This window comes from Epargyreus clarus, unplaced genomic scaffold, assembly GCF_041222505.1.
Source record: "Epargyreus clarus isolate Ecla_fem2 unplaced genomic scaffold, WU_Ecla_fem_2.2 ptg000012l, whole genome shotgun sequence".
NCBI classification, from domain to species: domain Eukaryota; kingdom Metazoa; phylum Arthropoda; class Insecta; order Lepidoptera; family Hesperiidae; genus Epargyreus; species Epargyreus clarus.
Genome location: NW_027332220.1, coordinates 8,629,919 through 8,657,781, shown reverse-complemented (window position 1 = coordinate 8,657,781; position 27,863 = coordinate 8,629,919). Strand labels below are relative to the sequence as shown.

The 27,863-nt window shown below is 38.8% G+C and overlaps 2 protein-coding genes across 2 annotated transcripts; both read right to left on the bottom strand.

Annotated features, from left to right (window-relative positions):
* Positions 1-397: 397 nt before the first annotated feature.
* LOC140746326 (phenoloxidase subunit 2-like) lies at positions 398-11,957 on the bottom strand. Its single transcript, XM_073078436.1, has 12 exons — positions 11,493-11,957; positions 10,464-10,659; positions 10,193-10,301; positions 8,218-8,338; positions 7,542-7,750; positions 7,167-7,419; positions 6,174-6,326; positions 5,583-5,717; positions 3,539-3,720; positions 2,645-2,787; positions 1,696-1,922; positions 398-1,355 (listed from the first exon to the last, which is right to left on the bottom strand). Exons 1-12 carry the CDS (start codon positions 11,601-11,603, stop codon positions 1,128-1,130), a joined length of 2,067 nt encoding a protein of 688 aa, XP_072934537.1. The 5' UTR covers positions 11,604-11,957; the 3' UTR covers positions 398-1,127.
* A 1,747-nt stretch (positions 11,958-13,704) lies between these two features.
* Positions 13,705-27,756, bottom strand: LOC140746325 (phenoloxidase 1-like). Its single transcript, XM_073078435.1, has 12 exons — positions 27,544-27,756; positions 26,481-26,676; positions 25,958-26,066; positions 21,876-21,996; positions 20,657-20,865; positions 20,079-20,331; positions 19,589-19,741; positions 18,773-18,907; positions 18,116-18,297; positions 15,615-15,757; positions 15,064-15,290; positions 13,705-14,693 (listed from the first exon to the last, which is right to left on the bottom strand). The coding sequence occupies exons 1-12, from the start codon at positions 27,652-27,654 to the stop codon at positions 14,466-14,468; spliced, it is 2,067 nt and encodes a 688-aa protein (XP_072934536.1). The 5' UTR covers positions 27,655-27,756; the 3' UTR covers positions 13,705-14,465.
* Between the last annotated feature and the right edge of the window lie 107 nt (positions 27,757-27,863).

Below are 27,863 nucleotides of genomic sequence, written 5' to 3'. Positions count from 1 at the left end.
AAATTGAATATTGAAGGGGGTCTCCATAAAACAAATCGGATTTTATCGGCATTTTTCGACCCAACTGTTAAACCGTACTAGAAACTGTACTGTTTACTACTATAACTGGTATTATAATAAATACAAATAAGAATAAAACATATTTTGATATAGTTATTCTAATTTTATTATACGTTGTTTACGTATCATTCATCATCACCCCAACGCCATCTATTGTTGTATCATATAACTACGTATTGTTGAAAATAATAAAATGAATAAAGTAAAAAATAATGAACACTTGGTGGTACGGAAACCTTCATGTGCAAGTTCGACTCGTACTTGGCGAATTATATATTATACATCCATGTATAAAATATTGCGTCAAACTGGTAGGTTGAAGTAAAATACACATTAATTATTGCAAGTAAACATATATTTATTTAAGGCAAATTGGTCACCTATTCTAGTTCCGTAACTCTAATAATTATTTACAAAACTTAACTTAATCATAAAACTTAGTCTATCAGCCTTTCACATTTATATTTTATTATTTTACACATTAGTACTGGAATAAGGGCCTTCTGTCAACCACGCTGGTACGGATCTGTTGGTCTGCATTCGTGCCACTCTTATTCTATCGTTAGGTATTTAAATTATATTTATTTTATACTTAGATAGTATATTAGAAGTCACACGTACGCAATTCTTGCGCATTTATAAAGTTATAGTCATAATTCGTTTTAATTTATATATCGTTACAATGAGTTTTTAGTAGTTACACTACAAGTTCATTTATATATTCGTCATCAATAAAAAATACATATTTTTGAAAATATTAGTTGCGCGATGGCCTATTCGAGATGTCTGTTATATCTAGAGCTCGCTTAGTAGTTAGCTCGCGTCTAACACCATTCTATTAAAATATTTATTGAAATTCACCTTCTAATGCTATCACAAATTATTTAAATATCTACGCTAATATCATAGTGTGGTATAAAATTAGCTTACTTCTTATTTGCATAAGGCGTCAAACTAAATGAAGATATATAACTTTAATAAACAATACGATACGAATGGCGCGTATGCAGGTGAGATACGCACGTGGACATAAGCCCGCGCGACAATGAAAAGGCCTATTTAATGTTTTAGTCAAATAAATTCCTGGGGTTTTTTTCCACTACGTCCTGAAGTCGGACGGTGATGTCTGTGAGTGCCATGTTGGGGAGGATGAAGTCCTTGATTTTCTCGGCGGTGCTGGACGGCCGGTCGAAGGGGAAGCCCATGGCGCGCTTGTCAGGGTACTTCTTGTCCCTGAGCCCGCAGAAGCTGGACGCTTCAACGCATGCCGACTTTGAGCCATCAGGCTGTTCAATCTAGGTACAGAAATAATTATTAGAATATTGCAATTTCACTTGCTTTGTCCTGATTCTTAAGTTATTATTCTTAATTCATTTTATTCATATCGAAATAGTCCTATAAAAGTTTCTTACAAAAGTATCTATCGTGTAAATAAATTAAAAATCATCAATTTTCTTCATAGTTAGAAACAGGTTTTGCGTTTCGGGGGAATTTTAGTCCTCAGGAATTGTGATTGGCTTCAGGAATAAATCGTGTTCTATATAGTTAGTTACCAACGTTCTTAGGCAGCAATGATCATTTACCACCAGGAGGTCTACATGCTTGTTTGCTTTATTAATCTTAAAATAAACCGACCTTATCCTGTTCGTAATCGGAGAGCATGACGAAGAGCTGGTACGGAGCGCCGACCTCCGTGCCGCGCGGCACCAGCATGTGCTGCGGCCAGCCGCAGCCGCAGAAGTTGTACGCCTCGGAGGGCAGCTGGCCGCCCTCCGCGCGCAGGTTGCGGAACGTTTGCTCGAACGGGATCGTCAACTCTGATTCCTCCGACGTGCGAGTAATGGTGTTCTTTCCTTTTTTCACTAAATAACATAAATTACAATTTAGTTATGACATAACTAGCTATTACAAAATATTTAACTATTTGTATGTTTTGATATTTATCGTCATAAATACATTATAAATAAGTACTTTCTTTATAATCACATAATCTGCTAGCGTCAGGTACCTTTTGTACACAATAGTCTGTATGTAGCCTAAGGTCGTTTGTCCACCGCACCGTCACCGAGCCGCTACCGACGACTCGGGTGACGGACGTGCGGTGGACAAGCGGCTATAATAAATGTATGTATTGAAGGTGGTAGAACCCTTTGTGGTTCAACTCCGGCGGTACCACCACCACACCTATTTCTACCTAATAACAGCAGTGATAGGCGCTGCTGTGTTTCGTTTTGAAGGGTGTGGTAAGGGAGACAGACTTTTTCGAGGCGTTCCAGCTTAGTCCTCTGGGGTAGCGGCACATCTGTGGCCGACCTCAGGTAGAAATATCTAATCCTATCTGGGGTTGATTACAGATGTCCATGGGCGGCATTAGCCACTTAGCATCAGGTGGACTGGATGGTCGTCTGCTACTCCTATATTATAAAAAAAAAATGTCCGCTACTTCGGTGCCGTCATTAATTATCGGTATCGGCTCGGCGACGGTGGCGGTGGACAAACAGCGTAAAGGTAAGTAGGTGATTTTGAAATGTCAACGTTACATCTAGTCTAGTGTATAAAGCGTAGTATAATTTAAGTAGCTCACATCGCACGACGAAGCGGTCCATTTCGATGAACATCTTGCGCTGTTCGGACAGCATCCACTCCATCTGGCGCTCGTCGAACTTGGGCGCCATGAAGATGCGCACGGTAGCTCGCTGCGCGTTGCCCGTGTTGTTCACCTTGATGCTGCAAGCGCATTTAATGTTTATTGTTATAGCTATAGTCAAAAACTAATCAGTGTCTTATATATGCATCTCTGCCATTTGAAAATGCCCTGTCTTAATATGCCGCCAGGTGGTGCAAATTTACTTTTAAAGCTCTTTCTACACGAAGTAGGTACATGTTTCATACATAAATGAACTAGCTGACCCGGCAAACTTTGTACCGCCTCAAAATCTATTTATCAAATATATTTCATATAAAATATAGCCTATGTTACTCGTGGATAATGTAGCTTTCGAATGGTGAAAGAATTTTTAAAATCGGTCCAGTAGTTTTTGAGCCTATTCATTAGAATCAAACAAACAAACAAAGTTTTCCTCTTTATAATATTAGTATAGAAAAGCTTATTCTGCCGCCTGCTAGTGTAATTGATTAGCTTAGCGATTACAATGTCTATAAACGTAGTAGAGTCAATTTACCCGGGAATGGAACGAAACGAGTGGTGGTGGTAAGTATAACTATAGTTCTATGTATATATTATATATCAATACGCATTTGGCCAGCGTGGTGGACTATGGCCTATTCCTTCTCACTCTGAGAAGAGACCCGTGCCCAGCAGTGGGACAGTAATAGGTTGATGATGATATATTTCTGTTTCTTGCAAGTACCTATACGTTTCGTATATGGGGGACGGCAGCACTTACCGTCAAGTAAACTGCGTGCTCGTTTGCTGTACTGCTGTATAAAAACACATTGATATAAGTAGGATACTCACTCGTAGCTGAAGGGGCGGTGATTGAGGTGCGTGAATCGCACGTATACAGGCCCACGGTCGGAGAAATCGAGCCCACGGGACATGTCTATATCGCTCTGCATCCAGAAGGTGTTGAGCACGTTGTCATCGTATCCAGTGCTCACTATGTTTACTGATGTGATGGTCACGCCAGGATTCTCAAGCTGTAATGATGTAAAGTTTGAGCATCAACTGTAGCTAACTGTATTTGGTGTGGTAAGGGAGACAGACTTTTCCGAAGCGTTCCAGCTTAGTCCTCAGGGGTAGCGGCGCATCTGTGGCCGACCTCAGGTAGGAATATCTAATCCTATCTGGGGTTGATTACAGATGTCCATGGGCGGCAGTAGCCACTTACCATCAGGTGGACTGCATGCTCGTCTGCTACTCTTATATTATAAAAAAAAAGCTAGCACGAGTATTGCTAATGTACATTTTTGTGAGTATTTGTCTAGAGGCAAGATAAATTCAGAACTTTTTTAGTAAGGGTATTTAGTAACGAACGAACTTTGTGTCAAGCGGTCGGTACACCTCATGGGTCACAAATGAAGAATAAGTTATCTTTTAACAATAAGTTATTTTTATATCAGTAAATATGTAACATAATGGTTACCTTGGAGCAGTATTTTTGTGTACTTATTTATATACATATATTGTTGTGCTGGCTTATTTATATACATATTATGAGGTTGAGGGTCTTAGTCCTCAGAAATAGATGATGGACCCGTGATTTGCGTCAGGTAGAAACGCGGTTGTATATAAGTAGTTGATTACAGATGTTAAGGTGTAGCAATCAGGGTTGTTGCTGATGCAGGTTTTTACTAGATCAGCTGATGCTGATGCTGATTTTCTCAGATTAATATCAGCTGATGCTGATGCTGATATTTAAAAATACTAAATAATAAATATATTTTATACTGAGGTATTTGTACGTCCCTTACGAGAATAGTCTTTTTTAACCAACTTCACAAAATGAGGCGGTTTCTCAATTCTACCGTATATATGTCGTTTTTTTGTTTGTTCGCGGATAACTTCGTCGTTTATGAACCGAACTGATTGATGATTTTTATTTTGTTGGAAAAAAAGATATTTCCAAAGTAGTTCCATTATAAGAAAATAAGGGTCTGATGACCAGAGAAATCGAGGAGAACTTTCAAAAATCGTAAGGGCGACTAGTGCATTTGTAAGATTTTTAGTATGTCATCACCAAAAAAGGTGAAAAAAAAATTAATTAAAAAATACAATCGACTTCCATGTCACTACAAAGCAAAAATCAACTGAAACAAATTTTGGCTCAGCACATATCTCCGAAGCCGGCGCTCATATTGAACACGCTGTTTACGCCGTTATCCAACGAAATATATTTAGCACCGACTTCAGAACCATGTACCAAACCAACATCCACTTCAGCTACCCTCCACTCTGCAGTGACACAGAAGTCGGCATTTATTTGTTATTTTTTTTACAAAAACTACACTGTGTCGTAATCTTTGTTCAATAACAAAATATTCGGTCATATTGGACTTTTCACTGGATGTGGCCTTATGAATTGAATACATAATTCGCTTGAATACATAATAGCTTAAAAAAAGTAGCGAGAACGCATATCATTTACTATCTTGTGGAGTGCATTATCGTTCTCTACTTCAATGTTATAAAGACATCGATCGACCAGAAATAAGCTTACTTATATCAAGCCTGATGTCTGGTAGAAAATAGTATTTAGGTTGCAACAAATTCAAAGACAATGGTCTATCTCAGTGGCGGGCTAAGGTCGACAGTGGCCTGGGGCGGAAAGTTGACTGGAGGCTCCCAAAAGTGTTAAAAACTTTGATTTTACAAAATGACAAATGTGTCATAGAATTATTCGGTGACCTTTTTTTCGCGGAGTGATACACTTTTCATATATTGTTTGGTTCTGACGACTTTTTTTTGTAGCGACTGTGTTTGAAGCCTCCCAGGATCGTAGGCCCGGGGCGGACTGTCCCTTTCGCCACCCCCTTAAGCCGCTAGAGGTCTATCTACATACCTCGGAAGCCAGGTAGCGATTTACGTGTGAGGACTCCTTGAAGCGTTGGAAGAAGTCGTCGATAAACGCGTGCCAGATGTAGAATATGGGGTCACGCATGTTTGTAGCCTCGGACGCCATTACGGCGAAAGGTTCCTGTTGCACAAACACATTTACTCAATTGATGATGATTAAAAGAATCTTCATTTAAGAAACTTAAGTAGTGTTCATTATAAAATATATTCGAAAATCCTTGGCAAGGCCGGATTTTAAGGTCTGGAGGCCCTTCGGCAACGAAGGAGCTCCTTATTTGTCCAATGGGGACAATTTTTCCCTTCACTTTTTCTGAAAAATTATTGTAAGAAATAAAATTATTTTAACAAAAAAGAAGGTAATTAAAAAGCGAAAAAATACTGTTTAGAATAAAAAATTTTATAGTTGCTGACCCATCGAAATTGTTTTTTTTCTATTACGTGGGCCTCTTATGAAGAACTCGGGCACTAGGTATGCCTGTTCTCCTCCAAATCCGGCCCTAAATCTTGCTTAATATTACGTTTTACGTTTCAGGGAATACCTCAGGAGGAAGTTCATTCCAACTTGTTTTGTACTTACGAGGTATCGATTTTCAGGGTCATGCATGTAGCCTGCGAAACTATGTCCGAGGTTGTGCAGGTTCCCGTACAACTCACGGTTGGGAGATAGGATGCTGGACTCAATAATATTGCCCAGCGTGTCGATATCCAGATCCTGAGTAGTGCCGTCCGCCTGCAAGCAACTTGTATTTTACTCCTCGCAACTTTTACAAAACAAGGAAAACTAGCCATTACAGATTAAGACTTATTTTTTTTTTGTATTTCTTAAGGAATTTCGCAATAAAACAACAGATATCTCGATGGATAGTCCACCACATGAATCGGATCTAGGTTTAGGATCGCCCGTCGGTTGAAATTCTATCAAAACAAAAAAGTAAAACTTTTACACCTTTTTTTTTTGTTGACGAGGGGGAAACCTTCAAAAGGTATCTGACGCCATGGGAGTGACGCCGGGTTACGTGGGATTTTTACCGCACTAAAACCCCCCCCGGTGGCCGTTCTCAGTGTTTGGTGGCGAACTCCGGGATCTCCAACGGAACACAACCGGAGTCCTCCTAACGCGATGCCCTTCTATCGGGCTCTGCCCTGGGGGGAGCAATTTAAGCTCCTCTGGTGATTACAGCGATATGCGACCACAAAAACTGCTGTCCTTCCCGGGGTCGCTTGCTGGACGGTTTGAGCTCCCACTCTTGCCACCCGCAACCCCAGAAGCCCCTTTTAGTCGCCTCTTACGACAGGCAGAGGATACCGCAGCCCTATTCTGGTCCCGGTACTACAGGGACGCTTTTACGATACCCATACATATGTATAATATGGGCAATATTTCAATCATGCAACTTGCCTCTCATTGCACATATCGCGAACAGGCTTTCATTCTACAAATCTGCGTTATAATAAGAAAACAGCCATATATACCTCTATCAACCATAATAAATAAAGAAATAAATAAATCATCGCAATATTAGAAAAGAACACTGACAGGTTATTATTATAAATATTTAGATTATTTTACCTTCTGAACTATTCCAGTCGCAATTACTTCTTCGATATTGCGCCTCCACTTCTCCATGGTGTCGATGGTGATGACGAGGCCGTCTGCGGGACGGTTGAGGTTGTGCCAGCGCATGTTGGCTTGCCGCGGGGGCCAGCCGCGCGCTGACGTCAGACTGTCCAGCTTGGGGAAGTACGCTTCGGCGACGGGCTCCCTGAAGTTGCTGAACTTCTTCACTCTAGCCAACGCGTTGTTGAGACGCTCGCAGTTGTACCTGCAAAATGGTTTATTCCATTAGATTACAAAATAATGTGATATGGAAATATAAGTCCTTTTAAAAAACTTGGATCACTACAAATAGCGATGAAGTACCGAAAAGTTTATTTTGATACATACCGCGCAATAACTTGTTGGTGCATGTAGAAGAAGAGTTCGCCTCGGCGATCCTTGTCTACGATGGCTCTGATGGTGGAGGAGAAGGGGTACACGAGATGCCAGTGCCAGTGGTGGAGGTTGATACCAAGATCCTCACGCCAGTACGCTACGCGATGCTCAATGTCTAAGTCGTTCGCAGTATAATCCCTTGGGATGACAACGGGCGTGCGCTAAAACATAATCGTACTTAGTTAACAGTCCATCTTTGGAGACATTGTAAACGTGGCCTTTTACTAAGAATTGAACGATCTTAGCTAATGTTTTATCTTCCGTGGATTCTAATAAAATGTGTATCATATCCCGTTTCTCATCCGTTAATAGTTCTAGATGTAATGACATTCAAAAAGTGCTCTACAAAGAACCCATTTTGAATTAAAAAAAATTATTTGATTGGATTTGGGCGTATATCCACCTACACTGAACGTGTCAGACACGGGCCATGACAGACAAAATCATATTTTCTACACAATATTTTGACAGACACGAACTATATCCGCACAGTTTTGTTATAGCAGATATAGATACGCGAATACGCATTGTTTAGGAAAATACAATTTGTGTGTCACGGCACGTATCCCACATGGTCTGTCTGTATACCTATGTATGAACCCTAATTATGGTTTAATAATATTATTACCGGTCCTCCCTTGGTAGCTACAGCCGCAGACTCACGGGCTTGGGCGAACACCTTGGAGTACACAAAATTAGCTGGAAATGTTTCAGCATAGTTGTTAACCGGGACATTGCGGGTGTCACGTCTGTAAGAATGATTTTATTTTTATATTATAGAAGTAGTAACCGAGCATGCAGCTCCTTTATGGTAAGTAACAACTGTCGGCCGTGGACATCTTTAATTAATTCTCTACCTGGAGACATGCGTTGTGCCTGTGAGGACTAATTAAAAATAAAGTGAACGTGTCACATAATTTTACCTATGTCCCTTACCGTTTACCACACTTTAAAAACACGCAGCAACGCTAAATACTGTTGTTGTAAACTCAAGTATCCTAAGTGTGAATTTTTACATATGATCGAATCGATCCTTGATATCGAGCTTATATACATCTAGGTACATGCAACGACTGATCGTGTAAATATTATTTTTTGTCATAATGTAACGGAGATCGCGCTTTGAGCCACAACTCATAGTTTCCAAAAGTAAAGTGGTGATTCTCGAAGGCTTCTATGACTTTAAAATTGTCGTTAAAATAATTCTGTAAAATTTTATCACAAAAGACGTGCTTAAATAAATCCTTAAATATTTCCGAAAGTAACATGATAGGGTAAAAGCTGTATGGACAAGAAGCCAGTAATGGAAACGAAAAAAAGAAATTATGTAGATATAGGACATTCACTAGTCTTTTTAAATAGGAATATTAGAGTATACTAGCTAACCCGTCAAACGTTGTGTTGTCATATAAATAAAAAAGAGATATGAAATGGTATGAAAAATAGACTTACTGAATATGCATATAAAGTTTGGTGAAAACCGGTAAAGCCGTTTCGATATTCGTGATATTAGAAACATTGTGACACGAGAAGTTTATATATAGGTAAGATTATAATGTAGTTATTGAACTATTAAAGTTTAACATTTAATTCAAGTCCGTCGGTTAGATACAAGATGGCGGGAAGTATAAATTGATCATATCATGTAAATTTATATTAGCGGGTTTTCTTATGCACAATGTAGGTACATTGTTCAGAGGTCGTTACCTATCTATAGGGAACGGTACTTTTTCTCAGAGTAAGAGGTACCTACCTACCCTTAATTTTCTGAACCCTGACAACGCGTATAAAAAAATCATGATAATCGGTTATTTTCGTGTAAGTGTAGTAAACTAATGAACCAACATACTCACATTAGCATTTATAATATTAGCTGTAAGTAGCTAATTATAACATGTAAGCAAAACAGCACAATTTTCCTTGTCTCGGTATATCAGGTAAAATAAACAAGGAATGTTGTCATCCCTATATTTAATTTACCTAACCACAACATTCATTAGTATTCAAAATTAAGCCATGTTATTGTTTTATGAGGTTATTTTGAGGATACATAAGGATAAATATTATATTTACACTAAATTTTTATTTAGCAATTACTATTTATTACTACGTACTACTACGTATTTTTCGTTTTATTCGTATTCGTGGCTTTTAATTTAGCAATTTAAGTGATATTAGAAATACTTTACTTTTCTTTTAAATTTCAAGAAAGTTAAGCTATTAAAAGATGTTTTTGTTGATTTTACTAATCAATAATAAGTATGTACGTGCTGTAAATTTGATTTGTGAATTTGAAGGTGGTTCGACCTTGGCGGCACCTCCGCTACACCTATTTCTGCCTCATAACAGCAGCGTTAATCCAATGCGTTCCAGCTTAGTCCTAAGGGGTAGCGGGGCATCTGTGGCCGATCTCAGGTAGGAATAGTAATTTTGTGTTAAAACTATAGAATCAGTTTTTATCACAAGCAATTAAGTATCTTCTCTCCAACTATTAAATTATCAATTATGTGCTAACTTTGTTTTTAATATTCAACAGACTTTGTTAGGGATTTAAGTAGTAATATATTTTTAAGTTCTAAACTAAGTAGGTAATTATTACACACCTGTGCATCAATGCGACGGAGTAGCAGTAATTGAAGAGTTGCGCGTTGAGGTTCACTCTTGAGAACACACACGTTGACAGGAACTGTTGAAGATTGTTTTCAGGCACCCCTAGAATGAAATAGGTATATGTCTTCTATCTTTGTAGCTAAGAACGAATAGAAATCTTAATACTTCCGATTGACTGAGAATCGAACTGGAAACGCTACATGGCAGACCGATATGAATTTAAACGTGATCTTAAACTGAGTTTAGATATGTTCTCAGACTTACCCATAAGAATATCAATGACTTCATCAGCCATTTCCTGGTGCGCGGGCAGGAAGATAGAGAAGTCGGCGTCTGCCGGCAGTTTGCTGGCTTTCGGGAAGCTGGGAAGCTGCTTCAGGTTCTGCAGGGGAATGGTCTGGGAGGCATCTCTACTGAAACGGTTGTTTATCTCAAGGCCGATGTTTTCGAAATCCTTAGGCTGGAAAAAAATGTTCATCAAAATTGTGGTCTATATTCACCTGTGCCGTTTGTACTTGTTAAAGATTTTTTTTATAATATAGGAGTAGCAGACGAGCATACAGTCCACCTGATGGTAAGTGGCTACTGCCGCCCATGGATATCTGTAATCAACCCCAGATAGGATTAGATATTTCCACCTGAGGTCGGCCACAGATACGCCGCTGCCCCTGAGAACTAAGGTGGTACGCCTCGGAAAAGTATGTCTCCCTTACCACACTCTTCAAACCGGAACACAGCAGCGCCTAACACTGCTGTTATTAGGTAGAAATAGGTGTGGCTATGGTGCCGCCGGAGTCGAACCACAAAGGGTTCTACCACCATAAGAAGAAGAAGAGAAGTAGAATAAGAAGAAGATAATTGTAAAATGGTTGATAAACAATGTGCAGTGTTGTAAGTAGTGTCACGAGTGTCTTTGGTAAGGTCTGAATTTAGTGCACTTGAGTTTAAAGCTTTTGCGCCCTCGAGTTTGAAGATCGTGGTGATCTTTTTTGCTTCCTTGGTACGTAATCCTCGTATGACGTCCTTTTTAGATTACTTATCTCATTTTTTATATGGTTGGTCGCGTGTATTGCAAATACTGTGCATCTTTTATCGCAACTTGTATGTGTCACTGATAATAGTTATTCATATGGAAAATGAAAAGGAAAATAATATCTACTTACACGTTTTTGACCGACTTTGAAAAAACTAGGATTCTACGTTCAGTTGCGTGGGCTATATGTCTTTATCATTTCTACAACTTTATTGCATAAAAAATTATACCGCAGATAATGCTAGTACGTTGAGACTTACCAAGAACTCTTTGGACAGCAAAAACAATGCATTTTCATCGCCTTTCGGTGTGAGCATCGGCTCTCCTGGACGATCGAAGAGCAGTTGCAGGCTTTGAGCAACATCGGCCATGATGGAATATTAATGAACTTTAAATGAATTAAAACAAGAAACGAAAATAGTTACTCACTTCACAGAAACTGTGAAGTGGAATGAGAGTATCAAGGCAGGTACGGTGATTTTATATCGGTTTTCCTTAGGGTCAATCCATACTAAGATTCAGGTTCGGATTGTGTAGGTTATGGTCGAGTTACAGCATCTATTGCTGTGTTTTGTCTTTTTTGTCGTGGGGTGCAAATATCGACGACATGTGTGACTCCCGCACTATCAGAGTACAAGTTTTAGCCGACCGCAGTGCAATGGTGTCGGGTAACTTTGACGCACATTTTTTTTATAATTTAGGAGTAGCAGACGAGCTTGCAGTCCACCTGATGGTAAGTGGTTACTGCCTCCCATGGACATCTCAACCCCAGGTAGGAAATAGATCTCCAGATAGGATTAGATATTCCTACCTGAGGTCGGCCACAGATGCGCCGCTACCCCTGAGGACTAAGCTGGAACGCCTTGGAAAAGTATGTCTCCCTTACCACACCCTTCAAAACAGAAAACAGCAGCGCTTAACACTGCTGTTATGAGGTAGAAATTGGTGTGTTGGTGGTGCCGCCGGAGTCGAACCACAAAGGGCTCTATCACCTTCTACATATTGGTAGAATATAATATGAAATATATTATATCGCGATACATGTGAAAGTGGGTCGAGGCGAGTCGATAGAGTAAGAAGGTGATTAAATGCATGTTCGTCAAAAATGTTTTTTAAGCGATTGGTTTCGATCACCATTTATTGCTTTCTATTAATAAGCAGATAATAAATGGGAATTCGTATTGGCCAATGGGAATTGTGCCTTAGAGAGCCGAGTGCAATATTTTGGTGTGCAAAACCGCAAAACTGGACTGATAACGTGTAAAAACAATGTATTAGGGTATTGTACCTTTAAGTATGCTCATAATAATAACGCCAAAACAAATAATAATACAGAATAACAGGAAACATAAAGTAATTTATTATTAAAGGTATTAAAGAGATAGACTTTATGAGGAATCCCATCGTGGCAAACACTCTTGTTTCTATAGGATGTGTAGTCGTGTGTCGTTGGAAATGATACTCCGAAGCTATTTACACGACACACTATATTATAGATTTATATATATATATATATACAATTAAGAAACGAAAGTAAGCGACCAATAAGAATAATAAGAAATGATAAAATATTAATCAGAAGGTTGCGTGTTCAGATCACGTCGGGGTACATTGTATAACCGCCACACTTATTTCTAGCATACTACTTGCGTTTCAGTGGAAGAGCCGAAAGGGTGGATGTGATGCCAGCTAACTTTTTTTTTTATAATATTAGTGTAGCAGACGAGCATGCAGTCCACCTGATGGTAAGTGGCTACTGCCGCCCATGGACATCTGTGAACAACCCCAGATAGGATTAGATATTCCTACCTGAGGTCGGCCACAGATGCGCCGCTACCCCTGAGGACTAAGCTGGAACGCCTCCGAAAAGTCTGTCTCCCTTACCACACCCTTCAGACCGGAACACAGCAGCGCCTAACACTGCTGTGATTAGGTAGAAATAAGTGTGTGAGTGGCTCCGCCGGAGTCGAACCACAAAGGGTTCTACCACCTTCAAATCAACTTCAAGTTACATATGTATGAGGCGATCATCTTAGTTCTAAGGAGTGACATCTGTAATGCCTTCATGTTGAGTCCTGTTCTATATGCTGTTACAGACTTCTATTGACGGTGGTCATTTAATATCAGTAGGACTGCAAGCTCATATACTATTACTCTATTTATTTAAAAATATTTACAATGTCTGCCTAATAATATATACTTAACATGTTAAATGTTTAAAAGCGAAAATTTTACAGGAAAATATTGACAATACCCACGGAATGTAATTAGATTGATCAATATCGACGAACAAATATGGACCTTTATATTGTTTTCCTGCCATAAGTATCTTTTGGAAAAGCAGCAATTTCTACAAACTGCTTTCTTAACGAAATAAAGTATAAAATATTGTGTCAATCTTTAATAGGTTGGGTAGGTTGAAGTAATATAAAACATTAAGCATTGCAAGTCAATATGTATTTATTTAAGGAAAAGCATTCAATATGTATTTATTTAAGGAAAATTGGTCACCTATTCTAAATTCGTAACTCTAATAATTATTTACAAAACTTAACTTAACTTAATCATAAAACTTATTCTATCAGCCTTTCATATTTACATTTTATTATTTTACACATTAGTACTGTAAAATGGAATTAGGGCCTTTTCCTATCACGCTGGTACGGATCTGTACCCTTACCAGGAGTTTTTACGTTTCGATAATTATGACTGTTTTGGTGTTTGTTTACGTATTGGCCCACACGATTTCCTAGTTCTGACACAATCCGCTAGGGGCGCTGATTGGAATTTGTAGGGGCAAATACGTAAACAAATACCAAAACAGTCATATTTGTCGAAACGTAAAACCTCCTGGTAAGGGTACTGTTGGTCTGCATTAGTGCAACTCGTATCCTATCGTTACTTACATATTTTTTACTTAGATAACATAATCGATGTAAGTTACACACACGCGAGTGCGTTAGTTATCTATGAACATGCTCGCCACTAACTTCATCTTATTAAAATATATTGAAATTCCTCTTCTAACGCTATCTACATATTATAAATTTTTAAAAAGTTTACACGAATTTCATCGTGTGGTAAAATTAGCTCTCTTCTAATTTGCATAAACCGTAAAAACTAAATGAAAATATATAATTATAATACGCAATACGATACGAATGGCGCGAACGCAGTTGAAATACGCACGTGGACATAAACCCGCGCGACAATGAAAAGGCCTATACAACGTTTCAGTTTAATACATTCCTGGGGTTTTTTTCCACTACATCCTGAAGTCGGATGGTGATGTCTGTGAGCGCCATGTTGGGGAGGATGAAGTCCTCGATGCTCGCAGCGGTGCTGGACGGCCGGTCGAAGGGGAAGCCCATGGCGCGCTTGTCAGGGTACTTCTTGTCCCTGAGCCCGCAGAAGCTGGACGCTTCAACGCATGACGGAGTTGATCCATCAGGCTGTTCAATCTAAATAATGAAAGAATTATTAGAATATTGCTATTTCAGTTGCGTTGTCCTGATTCTTAATGTATTATTCCAAATTCATTTTATTTTTATCGAAATACCCTGTTCCCTGGAAATGTTGGTTAAACAGTAACATGTACCTAAGTCAATTAAAAACCATCTATTTTATTTATTGCAGTTAGAAGCAGTTTTTGCATTTCTGTGGCAAGTCACTTAAGTGCACATGAGACGAACAGGATCCCAGGAGTTGCAACGCATCATAAAGAATCGCTTTTCTATAAAGTTCGTTACCAACGTTCTTAGGAAACAATGATCATTTACCACCAGAAAGACTACCTGCTCATTTGCTGCTCTAATGTTAAAACAAACTGACCTTATCCAGCTCGTAATTGGAGAGCATGACGAAGAGCTGGTACGGAGCGCCGACCTCCGTGCCGCGCGGCACCAGCATGTGCTGCGGCCAGCCGCAGCCGCAGAAGTTGTACGCCTCGGAGGGCCGCTCGCCGCCCCCCGCGCGCAGGTTGCGGAACGTTTGCTCGAACGGGATCGTCAACTCTGATTGATCTGACGTGCGGGTGATGGTATTCTCTCCTGCGCTCACTATAAGTAACATAAATTATAAATTAGTTATGACATTTAATAACTTATTACAAATACGTATGTAACTACTTGTATGTCTTGATATTGATTATCTTAAATACATTATAAATAGGTGTTTTATTTACCCATAAAATTGTGTTTTTACCACTATTATCAACATCATGATAGTGAATAAGGTTTAAGAAAATCGACACACGAAGTAAATTCGTGGGGACGAAGTAAATGCATAGGTGTAGACTGTAGGTGTAGGGTAAAAGTAAGTAGGTGATTTTGAAATCTCGACGCTACATCTATATAAAGCGTAGTATAATTTAAGTAGCTCACATGGCACGACGAAACGGTCCATTTCGATGAACATCTTGCGGTGGTCGGAGAAGATCCACGGTAGCCTGCGCTCGTCGAACTTGGGCGCGATGAAGATGCGCACGGTAGCTCGCCGCGCGCTGCCCGTGTTGTTCACCTTGATCCTGCAAGCGCATTCCATGTTGATTGTCATTTTTACAGTAGAGTAAGTCCGCACTGCAGGGGTGGAATTTGAATTTGCCGCTCTCCAGGTTTCAAATGAGTCAACGAAAACAAAAACTAAATAGTGTCTTATATAACTATGCATTTCTGCAATTTGAATATCATCAATAACCCATTACTGTCCCACTGCTGGGCACGGGTCTCCTCTCATAATGAGAAGGATTAGGCCATAGTGCACCGCGCTGGCCAAGTGCGTATTGGTATATTGCACTGCAATTTGAATATGTCCCCTTAAAAATGCCGCCAAATGGTGCAAATTAATTTTTAAAGTGGTTCTGGTATGTAATTGGTGTACTTATATTTTTATTTCTTGCATGTAAACGTATCTTGTGTTTGCATACTTTAAAATAAATACCATCATACATATTGGTAGCGGTTTGTTGCCAAGTATTTTTAAACCAAAGTATAGCGTGCATTTTCGCAAAGTAAGACCTGGTACAGTTAATTACAAATCTAAATATATATCTCAAAGGTGACTGACTGACATAGTGATCTATCAACGCACTAAGTTATCCTCTAAGTTAGGATTTTGATCAATTCTACCCCCAAGGGGATAAAAAAGGGGATGAAAATATTACTTCGTAACGCGAGCGAAGCCGCGGGCAAATGCTCGTGTGATATATTTGTAAACCTGAAGTATGTAAAGTAATGCAATTTCATTGGCCCTATCAAGGCCACTACTTCATTAGTAAGCTGTGCAGTCAATGCCCTTACAGCAAGTTATATTTATTAATAGATATGTGACTTTTAAAAGTCACCGGAATCATATTATATACGTTGTGGTCTTTTTTGGGTACTGCTTGATATTCGTATCCAAATCTCCGCGTGATGGGTGATTGTAAAAACTACCAGGATCTATTAAGGTCTACTCCAGAATTAATAAAATATTTAAATTGAATATAAATAATCGAAATGTAAATAAAATTTAAGTGTCTGCCTGTCTCTTTATTTCAATACAATGCGTTTTGTACAGAACATAAATATTATTTACGTATTAAATTTTTCTTCGTATCTAATAATTAAATTTTAAATAATGTTTTTAAAGTAACATCACGAATAGATGGAAATATTTGAGGGAAGTAACAAAATCGTTACTTTTGGAAACATAAAAGTATGGAAACGGGGGCGTCGTTGCAAGGTATAGATTAGTAAAGATTATTCACTCCTAACAAGAAAATGTAAACAGTTTTGACAATTGAAATTGTCCCTGTCATCTATTTTCATGTTTGAAAAATATTAAAAAAATGTCGTTTTTAAATCATTTACGAATGAAACGATATTTATCCGCATTTTTCTTTGAATTCGTGTTTTTGTACCACTTAACTGCGCATGTCGACATTGTTCCGCGTAAATTACACCATGACAGCCATTAAATGGCTGACAGATTTGTCAACCGTTTAAGCCATTTAATGGCTTCCTTCAAGCACAAGGCAGTGAGATATCTGTGCTTATCTATGTTGCAAGGCGAATGTTTTGTATTAATACTATAGAGTTCTACAAAGCTTTTGTCCGCGGCTCTGGTCGTGTCTCCCTTACAGTAAAGAGTGACCTACATTTGTATTCGAGTCATAAACTATTATATCGGTGCCAAATGTAAGTAGTTTTTGCGTGGAGTAACAAACATGTATACCGGTCTCACAACGTTTTGTCCTTAAGTCAAATATACCTACTTCGTTTAGTTTTGAAATTCTTAAAACCCCTTATGATTCGATTTCTGTGGCACTCACGCCACACCTATTTTTGCCTAATAACTGCACTGTTAAGTATTGCTGTGTTCTGGTTTGAAGGGTGTGGTAAGGAGGACATATTTTTCCGAGGTATTCCAGCTTAGATCTCAGGGGTAGCGACGCATCCTGTGACCGACATCAGATAGGAATCTTATCTGGTGTTGATTAAGGTGGTAGAACCCTTTGTGGTTCGACTCCGGCGGCACCACCGCCACACCTATTTCTACCTAATAACAGCAGTGTTAAGCGCTGCTGTGTTCCGGTTTGAAGGGTGTGGTAAGGGAGACAGACTTTTCCGAGGCGTTCCAGCTTAGTCCTCAGGGGTAGCGGCGCATCTGTGGCCGACCTCAGGTAGGAATATCTAATCCTATCTGGGGTTGATTACAGATGTCCATGGGCGGCAGTAGCCACTTACCATCAGGTGGACTGCATGCTCGTCTGCTACTCTTATATTATAAAAAAAAAAAATAAAAAAAAAAGATTACGGATGTCCACGGGCGGCAGTAGCCACTTCCTAACAGGTAAACTGTATGCTTGTCTCATAGTGATAATAGGTATAAGTAAGATACTCACTCGTAGCTGAAGGGGCGATGGTTGAGGTGCGTGAATCTCACATACACAGGCCCACGGTTGGAGAAGTCAAGACCACGGGACATGTCAATGTCGCTCTGCATCCAGTGCGTATTCAGCGTGTTGTTATCGAATCCAGGGCTCACGATCTTTGCTGATGTGATGGTCACGCCTGGATTCTCAAGCTGTAATGATGCAAAGTTTGAGCATCAATTGTAGCCGGTACGAGCTATTGCTAATGTATTTATTAAGAGCATTTATTTACAGGCAAGACAATTGAAATTATCATTTTGTTTTAATTTCCATTTAAATTATCTATATCTATATACATATTAAAATTTTAGATATATTACGTTTTGAAATGTGACGTGACGAAGTTTAGAACTCCTCCCCACCCCTTGTCACAAATCGTCGACCCCCACCCACCTCAACGTGTGACATAATTTACTTTATTACGTAATTACCGATTGTTTGGTCATGGCGCCCTTTTATTTTTATTTGTTTTACAGACATTTTATGGTCACTTTTGAGTTCGCAGCCTCTCGGGCTGGGGGCCCCGTCAGGCCGAGGGCCCTATTAGGCCAAAGGGACAGTCAGACCGGGGACTCGTGGCATTTTGCCAGTCTTGCCCTATAGTTACGTCACTGATGGTCTACCTACCTCGGACATCACGTAGCGGTTTACGTGTGCGGACTCCTTGTGACGCTGGAAGAGGTCGTCGATGAACGCGTGCCACAGGTAGAATATAGGGTCGCGCATGTTTGTCGCTTCGTCCGCCATTACGGAGAATGATTCCTGTTGCACAAAAACATTTGGTCAATCGGTGATCATTTAACGAAATATTTATATCAGCCCACTCTTGACATCATCCCTTGGCTAATAGGTATTAGGCAAGTACCATAATAGGTGAATAATTATTGTCTCACATAAAATTGTTGTTCCCATAAAATTGTTGTTCCTTTATTTCGTTATTTATGGTATGTCGACTGAATATTTTGTGATAATAGCGACTTTGATAACATATCCTAAAACTATAATACTACTACGACGTACTACGATCTACGAGTAGTGCGATTATCGATGTTGAAAGGCTACTTCTTTTTTATATGTATATCCAAGGCCGGATTTACTAGGTCCGACTAGTAAACACTAGTAAAAACAAAAAAAAAATCTTTTCCTTTGATATTTTTTTCGCTGTTTTACCTTTATACAGTACTTTGGGGCCAGGCCACTCCTTTGTTGCCCCAAGGCCTCTAGACCTCTAAATCCGGCCCTGTGTATATCTAACGATAAGGCAGACGGGCTACCTGATAAAAAGCAATCACCATCGCCTATGGGCATTTGCAATATCAGAGGAGTCGCTAATTCATCGTCGGCTTTGAAGGAGAACTATTTTTGCACTTTCCTTGAAGAACCCCATTTAGTAGCGCGTAGGGAATACCTCATAAGGAAGGTCATACCACACTTTGTACTTACGAGGTAACGATGTTCAGGGTCATGCATGTAGCCTGCGAAACTGTGTCCGAGGTTGTGCATGTTCCCGTACAGCTCACGGTTGGGAGATAGGATGCTGGACTCAATAATATTGCCCAGCGTGTCGACATCCAGGCGCTGTGTAGTGCCGTCCGCCTGCAAGAAACATGCAATTTACTTTATGTTCCTATCTGTTTTTATATTGCAACAGACAAGAAAAACTAGCTACTAAGGAAGGAGTCTGTAAATAGAAACGACAGATGTCTAGATAGATAGTTTATCACATAAATCCATTAATAGATACTAGGATCGCGCATTCGTCGAAATTTGATCAAAAAAAAATGAGAAACATTCCTGCAGTCCATACATTGGGAAAATCATCTTCTTACTCCAAGGATTAATCGTGAAAAATAGATTTTACATATTATGTGCGTCGTAATATGAATAAGATACGACGACCCATTGGGTATTAATAATATATAGATTATCTTACCTTCTGAACTATTCCAGTCGCGATTACTTCCTCAATGTTGCTTCTCCACTTCTCCATGGTGGAGATGGGCATGACAATGCCGTCTGCGGGACGGTTGAGGTCGTACCAGCGCATGTTGGCTTGCCGCGGTGGCCAGCCGCGCGCTGACGTCAGACTGTCCATCTTGGGGAAGTATGACTCGGCGACGGGCTCCCTGAAGTTGCTGAACTTCTTCACTCTAGCCAACGCGTTGTTGAGACGCTCGCAGTTGTACCTGCAAAATGATTTATTCTGATATAGACGAATAATTTTGTAGTATATTATGTTTACGAGGTGCCTTATAATTCCGTTTTATCTCATTTCTGTGATCAATTTCTGTGATGTGCTGAAAAAAAAAACTAAATTCCAACTTCCAAATATACTCGTACAGTAATGTGTACGATTTTTATAAAGCCCTCTTGACGTGTGTATTCCTGTCATCTCACTCTGCAGCCAGCCCTTAGCTACAATACTGTGTGACATAGAAATTGTAGTTCTTTTAAATTACCTTTGAAAACTTCAAATCGATGAAGTACCGAAAAATTTATTTGGATACATACCGCGCAATAACTTGTTGGTGCATGTAGAAGAAGAGTTCGCCTCGACGGTCCTTGTCTACGATGGATCTGATGGTGGAAGAGAAGGGGTACACGAGATGCCAGTGCCAATGGTGGAGGTTGATGCCGAGATCCTCACGCCAGTACGCTATGCGGTGCTCAACGTCCAAGTCGGTCGCAGTGTAATCCCTTGGGATGATAATGGGAATACGCTGAAACATAATCATACCTAAATAACAATCTGTCTTTGTAGGCATTGTAAACGTGGTGTTTTACTAAGAAGAATTGAGTGATCTTATGTAATGCTATTTTGTGGATTTTACTAATAGTGAACATTACAGTGAATGATGTCCCGTTTCTCGTCGGTTATATAAATATATAGATATAAATACGTCAATACACATTGTACAGGAAAATACAATTTGTGTTAGCGCACATAACACGCATAGGGCTTGAAATAAAAGAGTGGACTGCATAGACATACTACTAATAAAGACGTAGATAGGTTACTAACAAAACAATCGGCGCTTGTTAGTGGCACTCATTGCGAGATATGCACACTACTTTACAAATATTATATTTTCAACACAGAAACTTTGACATAGGAGCGACTATTCAGAGAGGCGCGCGGCCCGTGACTAAGTTGTCATAGGCCAATTAACCCAAAAATCATGTGCCAAATTTCGAACGTGTATGACTCATCTACGTCTTTATTAGTAGTATATCTATGGTGGACTGTATTTTAATGGTTTTGATATGGTTGGTTGCGAAATGATCGCGAGCGTCCGTCTGCGGTCACTGCTGTAGGCTGAAGCCTGAGTGTCTGTGGACCTGTGGAGTGGGGCGACAGGCCACCCGCGCGCGTATCGTCCCCACATTGAGAGGCGAACAATTCGTCATAGTCGTAGAACAAAGTCGGATTTAACAAATACCAAACTTTACAGGGCAGCCATTTCAAGTTATTCACATATATCATTTTACTATGAGCGCATTTCGAATCCGTCGGTATACCGACTGATTAATTTGAAAACTAAAATACATAGATTTTTTTCTGTAGTGCAGTAATAACATTTAGACAATATGTTATTCAAATATGAAAAAAGTATTTTTTTGTTAAACCCATCTTTGTTCTACGACTATGACGAATTTGTCTGGGCACATTTGACACACTCTGTCTATAGATATAACGCACCTTAATTATGGTTCAAATAAGTATAATTACCGGTCCTCCCTGGGCAGCTACAGCCGCAGACTCACGGGCTTGGGCGAACACCTTGGAGTCCATGAATTTAGACGGAAATGATTCAGCAAAGTTGTTAACCGGGATATTGCGGGTGTCACGTCTGTAAGAATGTATTTTAATATTATAGAAGTAACAACCGAGAATGTCCCCTGAAGTAAGTAGCAATCATAGCCCAAGGACATGTGTAATCAACTCCAGATAGAATTTGAGTTACCAGAGGCCAAAATACTCGTGCGCTTGAGGACTAATTTGGAACGTTGCCATAAATGTACCTATCTTACCGTTTACTACACGTCTTAAAACACACAGCAGCGCTTAATACTATTTGTATAAGGCAGAGCTTTGCGTAGCGTTGACACCTCGGTTACAAAATAAAATATTTTTTGCCTCCGATATCCTTTGTGTGAATTATTACTTTTTTTTAATCGGATCGACCTTCGATATTGAGTCCGCTTATAATTATTAGATACTCGTCCATGCAACGCCTCTGATCGTGCAGATACTAAATTTTGTCATATATTTTTTTATAATATAGGAGTAGCAGACGAGCATACAGTCCACCTGATGGTAGGTGGCTACTGCCGCCCATGGTCATCTGTAATCAACCCCAGATAGGATTAGATATTCCCACCTGAGGTCGGCCGCAGATGCGCCGCTACTCCTGAGGACTAAGCTGGAACGCCTCGGAAAAGTATGTCTCCCTTACCACACCCTTCAAACCAAAACACAGCAGCGCATAACACTTGTTATTAGGTAGAAATAGGTGTGGCGGTAGTGCCGCCAGAGTCGAACCACAAAGGGTTCTACCACCTTCAGAATGTAACGAAAATTGCGCTGTTATCTAAGCGCTGTTTAGCTACAACTTGTAGGTACTAAAGGTTCATAGTCGATTTTCGAAGGCTTCTACAACTTTAAAATTGTCTTTAAAATAATTCTGGTAAACTTGATCACAATCCTACTTAAATAAGTCCTTAAATGTTACGGCAAGTAACATTAAAGTATCTTATTACGGTAAAGTAAAGGACAAGGAACGAAATGGACAAAAAAAAAGAAATCACGTAGAATAAGGTTTTTTTCAAATTAGCTAATATTAGCTATTAGTATACAATATCTATCAAAGTTTAACAATTTATATGAGCGGGTTTTCTTATACACAGTGTACAGTATCCAGAGGTCTATTTTCGGGATACAAGGTACCCAATATTTTTTTATGAACCCCAGACAACGCGTGTACAAAATTTTATGACATTCGGTAATGTAGGTGGTGGCTTGAAGGTGGTAGAACCCTTTGTGGTTGGGCTCCGGTGGCACCATAGTCACACCTATTTCTACCTAATAACAGCAGTGTTAGGCGCTGCTGTGTTTCGGTTTAAAGGGTGTGGTAAGGGAGACAGACTTTTCCGAGGCGTTCTAGCTTAGTCCTAAGGGTTAGCGGCGCATCTGTGGCCGACCTCATGTGGGAATATCTAATCCTATCTGGGGTTGATTACAGACGTCCATGGGCGGCAGTAGCTACTTACCATCAGGTGTACTGTATGCTCGTCTGCTACTCCTATATTTAAAAAAAACTGTAGTTAAGGCGTGAAAGTAACAAACTAATAAACAAACACAAATTCGCATTTATAACTTGATTTAGGGTTGTAAGTAAATTGTAAAGTATATTATACTTAATATTTAATTGTAAAATATGTTATACTTTATAATAAACAAAACAGCGATTTTTTTCTTGTTTCGGTACCAATACCTACCTATATTAAGGAAAATAAACATGTGTCATGATTTCCGGATTTAATTAATTATTTTTATAACAATTTAAAAAAAAAGACACTTAAATAGTATCTGGTTTAATAGATGTAAGTGACACATCGAATTAAAAAAGACGTCAATTTGAAAATAGAAGGCGGTTTGGGCGGGAGGAAAAATACATTATGGTGACGAAAAAAATAAAATAAAGCAGAACGGGAAAGGTTCAATAAAAATACCTTATAAGTGACGTTGGAATTAAGATGGTATCAAATAAATTTAATTGTGGAATCTGATGAGAGCGCAGAATGACTATGTATTAGACATAGATTAGGTACTAGATGAGGAATTCATTTCACAAGGAATGTTGTAATACAGTCATTGATATAATAACTAAAGATACGTTATTAGCAAAACTTGAAACATACAAAAGCAGGTAATTGTAAGTAGTTTGTCGAATCCAGTCGCCCTCGCGCGGCGTACTTAGTGTTTAAACGTCATTGTTTTATGCATATTACCCATAGTTAAATTACTTAGCCATAAAATTCATTAGTATTCTAAACATAGATTAGTAAAGATGACTCACTCCTAACAAGAAAATGTACCCAGTTTTGAGAATTGGGTACTTGACAGTTATAACAATAAAATATGAAATAAGTTGGATATGATAGCTTATAAGTAAACATAAATTATGCAGTATTTCGTTTATTTTTTAATACGTTCTAAGTATTTTAATTTTTAAAAAGAAATTTTCGATTTTTTATCTGTGGATTTTAAATCCCAAAACGGCGACAGTGCTGCCTCAAATGAGTGTGACGTCACTACATCGTTAAATAATTCCCAAGATTTCCCCTGAAGTATGTGTAGCGTCGAAGTTTATTTCTATATTTTCAATGTGTTGACGTCACGCTACGAAATGACACTTGACCGCCTGTTTTGGCGTAACGTTCCGTTTACCGTAATAAAAATATGTTTTTTATTAATAAATAGCCCTTTATTCGAAAAAATGATCAATGAAAGGCATATATAATACGTATATGAATTCATTAAAACAGTTTCCCAAAAAGTGTCAAGTAGCCAATTGAAATAGTTGCGTAAAAAAGTCTCGCCACGTCTCCGTGCTAATATGTCCCAAAAATATTTGAAATGATTATTTATTAATTATGTAAATTACGCAGTATTAGTTATTTATTCGTAAATTTTCTCTAAAAATGTTTTTATTTGTTAGGAATTAAAAAAAAAGAACTTACTGATAAGCCGTTTGTGGCGTCATTCAATTTCAAGGCGGCGAAGTATCTTTACTAATCTATGATTCAAAATTAAACCATGTTATTATGTTCTATGAGGATAAATAGATTTATAACTACTTTTTAAACCACCATTATAGGAACATACATAAGGATAAATAATGTATCTATGTAGGTACTTCCTATACATGTATTCTTGTCTATTAATAGTAGTGTTAAGTGCTGCTGTGTTGTGGTTTAAAGGGTGTGGTAAGGAAGACATTATTTTCCGTTTAGTTATCACGGGTACCAGCTCATCTGTGGCCGACTTCAGGCAGGAATATCTAATCCTATCTGAGGTTCATAACAGATGTCCATGGGCGGCAGCATTTATCAATTTTAAGTGCTATCAGAAAAATAAGTTTTTCGTTTAAGTTTAAAGGACGTAAAGCACTTTAAAGAAGTTTTGTCGATTTTCCTAAACAACAATAAGTATGTAAGTAATAAAAATTACGTACATTTATAATATATAAGGTATAACAATTTAATAACAAATAACACTTCAACGTAATGCCTCGCGATCCTTTCCAAGATTTTTTGGATTTAAGTAGTTACAGTTATTTGTAATTTTGTGTTAAAAACTATGGGAGCAATACTTATGGCAGGGTGTTAGTATTTTCTTATTATTCCATTATCAATTAAGTTTGTTTTTGTAACTCAGTTTGTTTTTACATTTAACAGACTTTAGGAATTTGAGTGTTAGATTTTTTGGTTCTAAATTAAGTGGGTATACCATAGATTAGTGAAGATTACTCACTCCTAACAAAAAAAGGTAACCAGTTTTGAGAATTGAAATAGTTGCGTAAAAAAGTTTTGCCACGTCTCCGTGCTAAAATGTCCCTAAAATATTTGAAATAATTATTTATTTATTATGTAAATTACGCAGTATTAGTTATTTATTCGTAAATTTTCTCTAAAAGTGTTTTTATTTGTTAGGAATTAAAAAAAAAATAACTTACTGATAAGCCGTTTGTGGCTTCATTCAATTAAAAGGCGGCGAAGTATCTTTACTAATCTATGGGGTATACACACCTGTGCATAATCGCGACGGAGTAGCAGTAATTGAAGAGTTGAGGGTTCAGGTTCACTCTTGAGAACACACACGTTGACAGGAACTGTTGAAGATTGTTTTCAGGCACCTCTAGAATGAAACGAGCACATATAATCTTTATTCCTCTTATAAATGCCTATCGCCTTTGTTATTTATCGTCAGTAACAAATTAATATTATAAGTTAATCAGAACAGAAGTCTGAGCAGTTTTATTTTAGTAATGAACAAATACATATGTATAAAATCGGTATATTACTACAAATAATAATATTAATATTATTTTCAAAAAGACAAAATGAGGAGTCACGAAGGATGTAGCGATTTCCCTGAAAAACAATGGAAAATACATACATGGCTAAGCACAGAACAGAAAACTCGATATTTCGATGTCTATTTGAACGAGAATCGAACTGGGTCGGATATGAATTAAAACGTAAAATTAACCAATTAAACGGTTTTTTTTATATTTCCTATTTATTTTAGTCTATATGCTCTCAGACTTACTCATAAGAACATCAATGACTTCATCAGCCATTTCCTGGTGAGCAGGCAGGAAGATAGAGAAGTCGGCGTCTGCCGGCAGTTTCCTGGCTTTCGTGAAGCTGGGAACCTGCTGCAGGTTCTGCAGGGGAATGGTCCTGGTGGCATTTTCACCGAAACGGTTGTTTATCTCGATGCCGATGTTTTCGTAATCCTTAGGCTGGAAAAAAATATTCATCAAAATGATGGTCGGAATGCGCCAGTGCCATTCGTACTTGTTAGAGATAATTTTAAAATGGTTGATAAATAATGTGCAGTGTTGCAAGTAATGTCATGAGTGCCCTTTAAAATTTGAATTTGCCATTGAATTTAATGAGCTTTTGTGTCCTTGAGCTTTTTTTTATAATATAGGTGTAGCAGACGAGCATGCAGTACACCTGATGGTATGTGGCTACTGCCACCCATGGACATATGTAATCAACCGCAGATAGGATTAGATATTCCTACCTGAGGTTAGCCACAGATGCCCCGCTACCCCTGAGGACTAAGCTGGAACGCCTCGGAAAAGTCTGTCTCCCTTACCACACCCTTCAAACCGGAACACAGCAGCGCTTAACACTGCTGTTTTTAGGTAGAAATAGGTGTGGCGGTGGTGCCGCTGGAGTCGAACCACAAAGGGTTCTACCACCTTAAGATAAAAGATCAATTGCGCCTTCGAGTTGGAAGACCTTTTGCACCCTCGAGTTTGAAGGTGGTGATGATCTATTTTGCTTTAATTCAAAGATTATTAGAATAAAATTTATACATGGTATGATGTAATCCGTGTATTACGACCTTTATAGATTACTTCACTTATTTTTAAGTGGTTCAGGAGGAGCGTTAATTGCTCCTCCAGCGGAGAGCTCCCTTGAAAGAATCCGGTTGCGTGTCTTTAGATTTCCCGGAGCCCTCTACGCGGCGTCGAGGACGGCCACCGGAGGGTTTTAGTGCGGTAAAAATCCGACATAACACGGCGTCGATCCCTACGGCACCGGGTACCTTTTAAAGGTTTGAACCTCGTGATCAAAAAAATTACATTGAGACTTACCAAGAACTCTTCGGTCAGCAGAAACAATGCATCTTCATCACCTTTCGGCGTGAGCATCGACTCTCCTGGACGGTCGAAGAGCAGTTGCAGGTTTTGGGCAACATCGGCCATGGTGGAATATTAATGAACTTTAAATGAAATAAAATTTAAAAAACGAAAATAGTTACTCACTTCACAGAAACTGTGAAGTGGAATGGGGGTAACAAGTCAGGTACGGTGATTTTATATCGGTTTTCCTTAGGGTCAATCCACACTAACATTCTAGTTCAGATCGCATAGGTTTTAATCGAGTTTCGGTACCTATTACATTTTTTTACTCA

What these genes read in the sequence shown, in the direction of transcription:
- LOC140746325 (XM_073078435.1), bottom strand. Translation starts at nt 27,654, where the DNA reads ATGGCCGATGTTGCCCAAAACCTGCAACTGCTCTTCGACCGTCCAGGA. An exon ending in CACCAACAAGTTATTGCGCG is followed by an intron (nt 20,332 to 20,656) that starts GTATGTATCCAA and finishes ATCATTTTGCAG; the next exon opens with GTACAACTGCGAGCGTCTCA. An exon ending in CGACTGGAATAGTTCAGAAG is followed by an intron (nt 19,742 to 20,078) that starts GTAAGATAATCT and finishes TGTTTCTTGCAG; the next exon opens with GCGGACGGCACTACACAGCG.
- LOC140746326 (XM_073078436.1), bottom strand. Translation starts at nt 11,603, where the DNA reads ATGGCCGATGTTGCTCAAAGCCTGCAACTGCTCTTCGATCGTCCAGGA. An exon ending in TGCTGTCCAAAGAGTTCTTG is followed by an intron (nt 10,660 to 11,492) that starts GTAAGTCTCAAC and finishes ATTTTTTTCCAG; the next exon opens with CCTAAGGATTTCGAAAACAT. An exon ending in CACCAACAAGTTATTGCGCG is followed by an intron (nt 7,420 to 7,541) that starts GTATGTATCAAA and finishes ACCATTTTGCAG; the next exon opens with GTACAACTGCGAGCGTCTCA.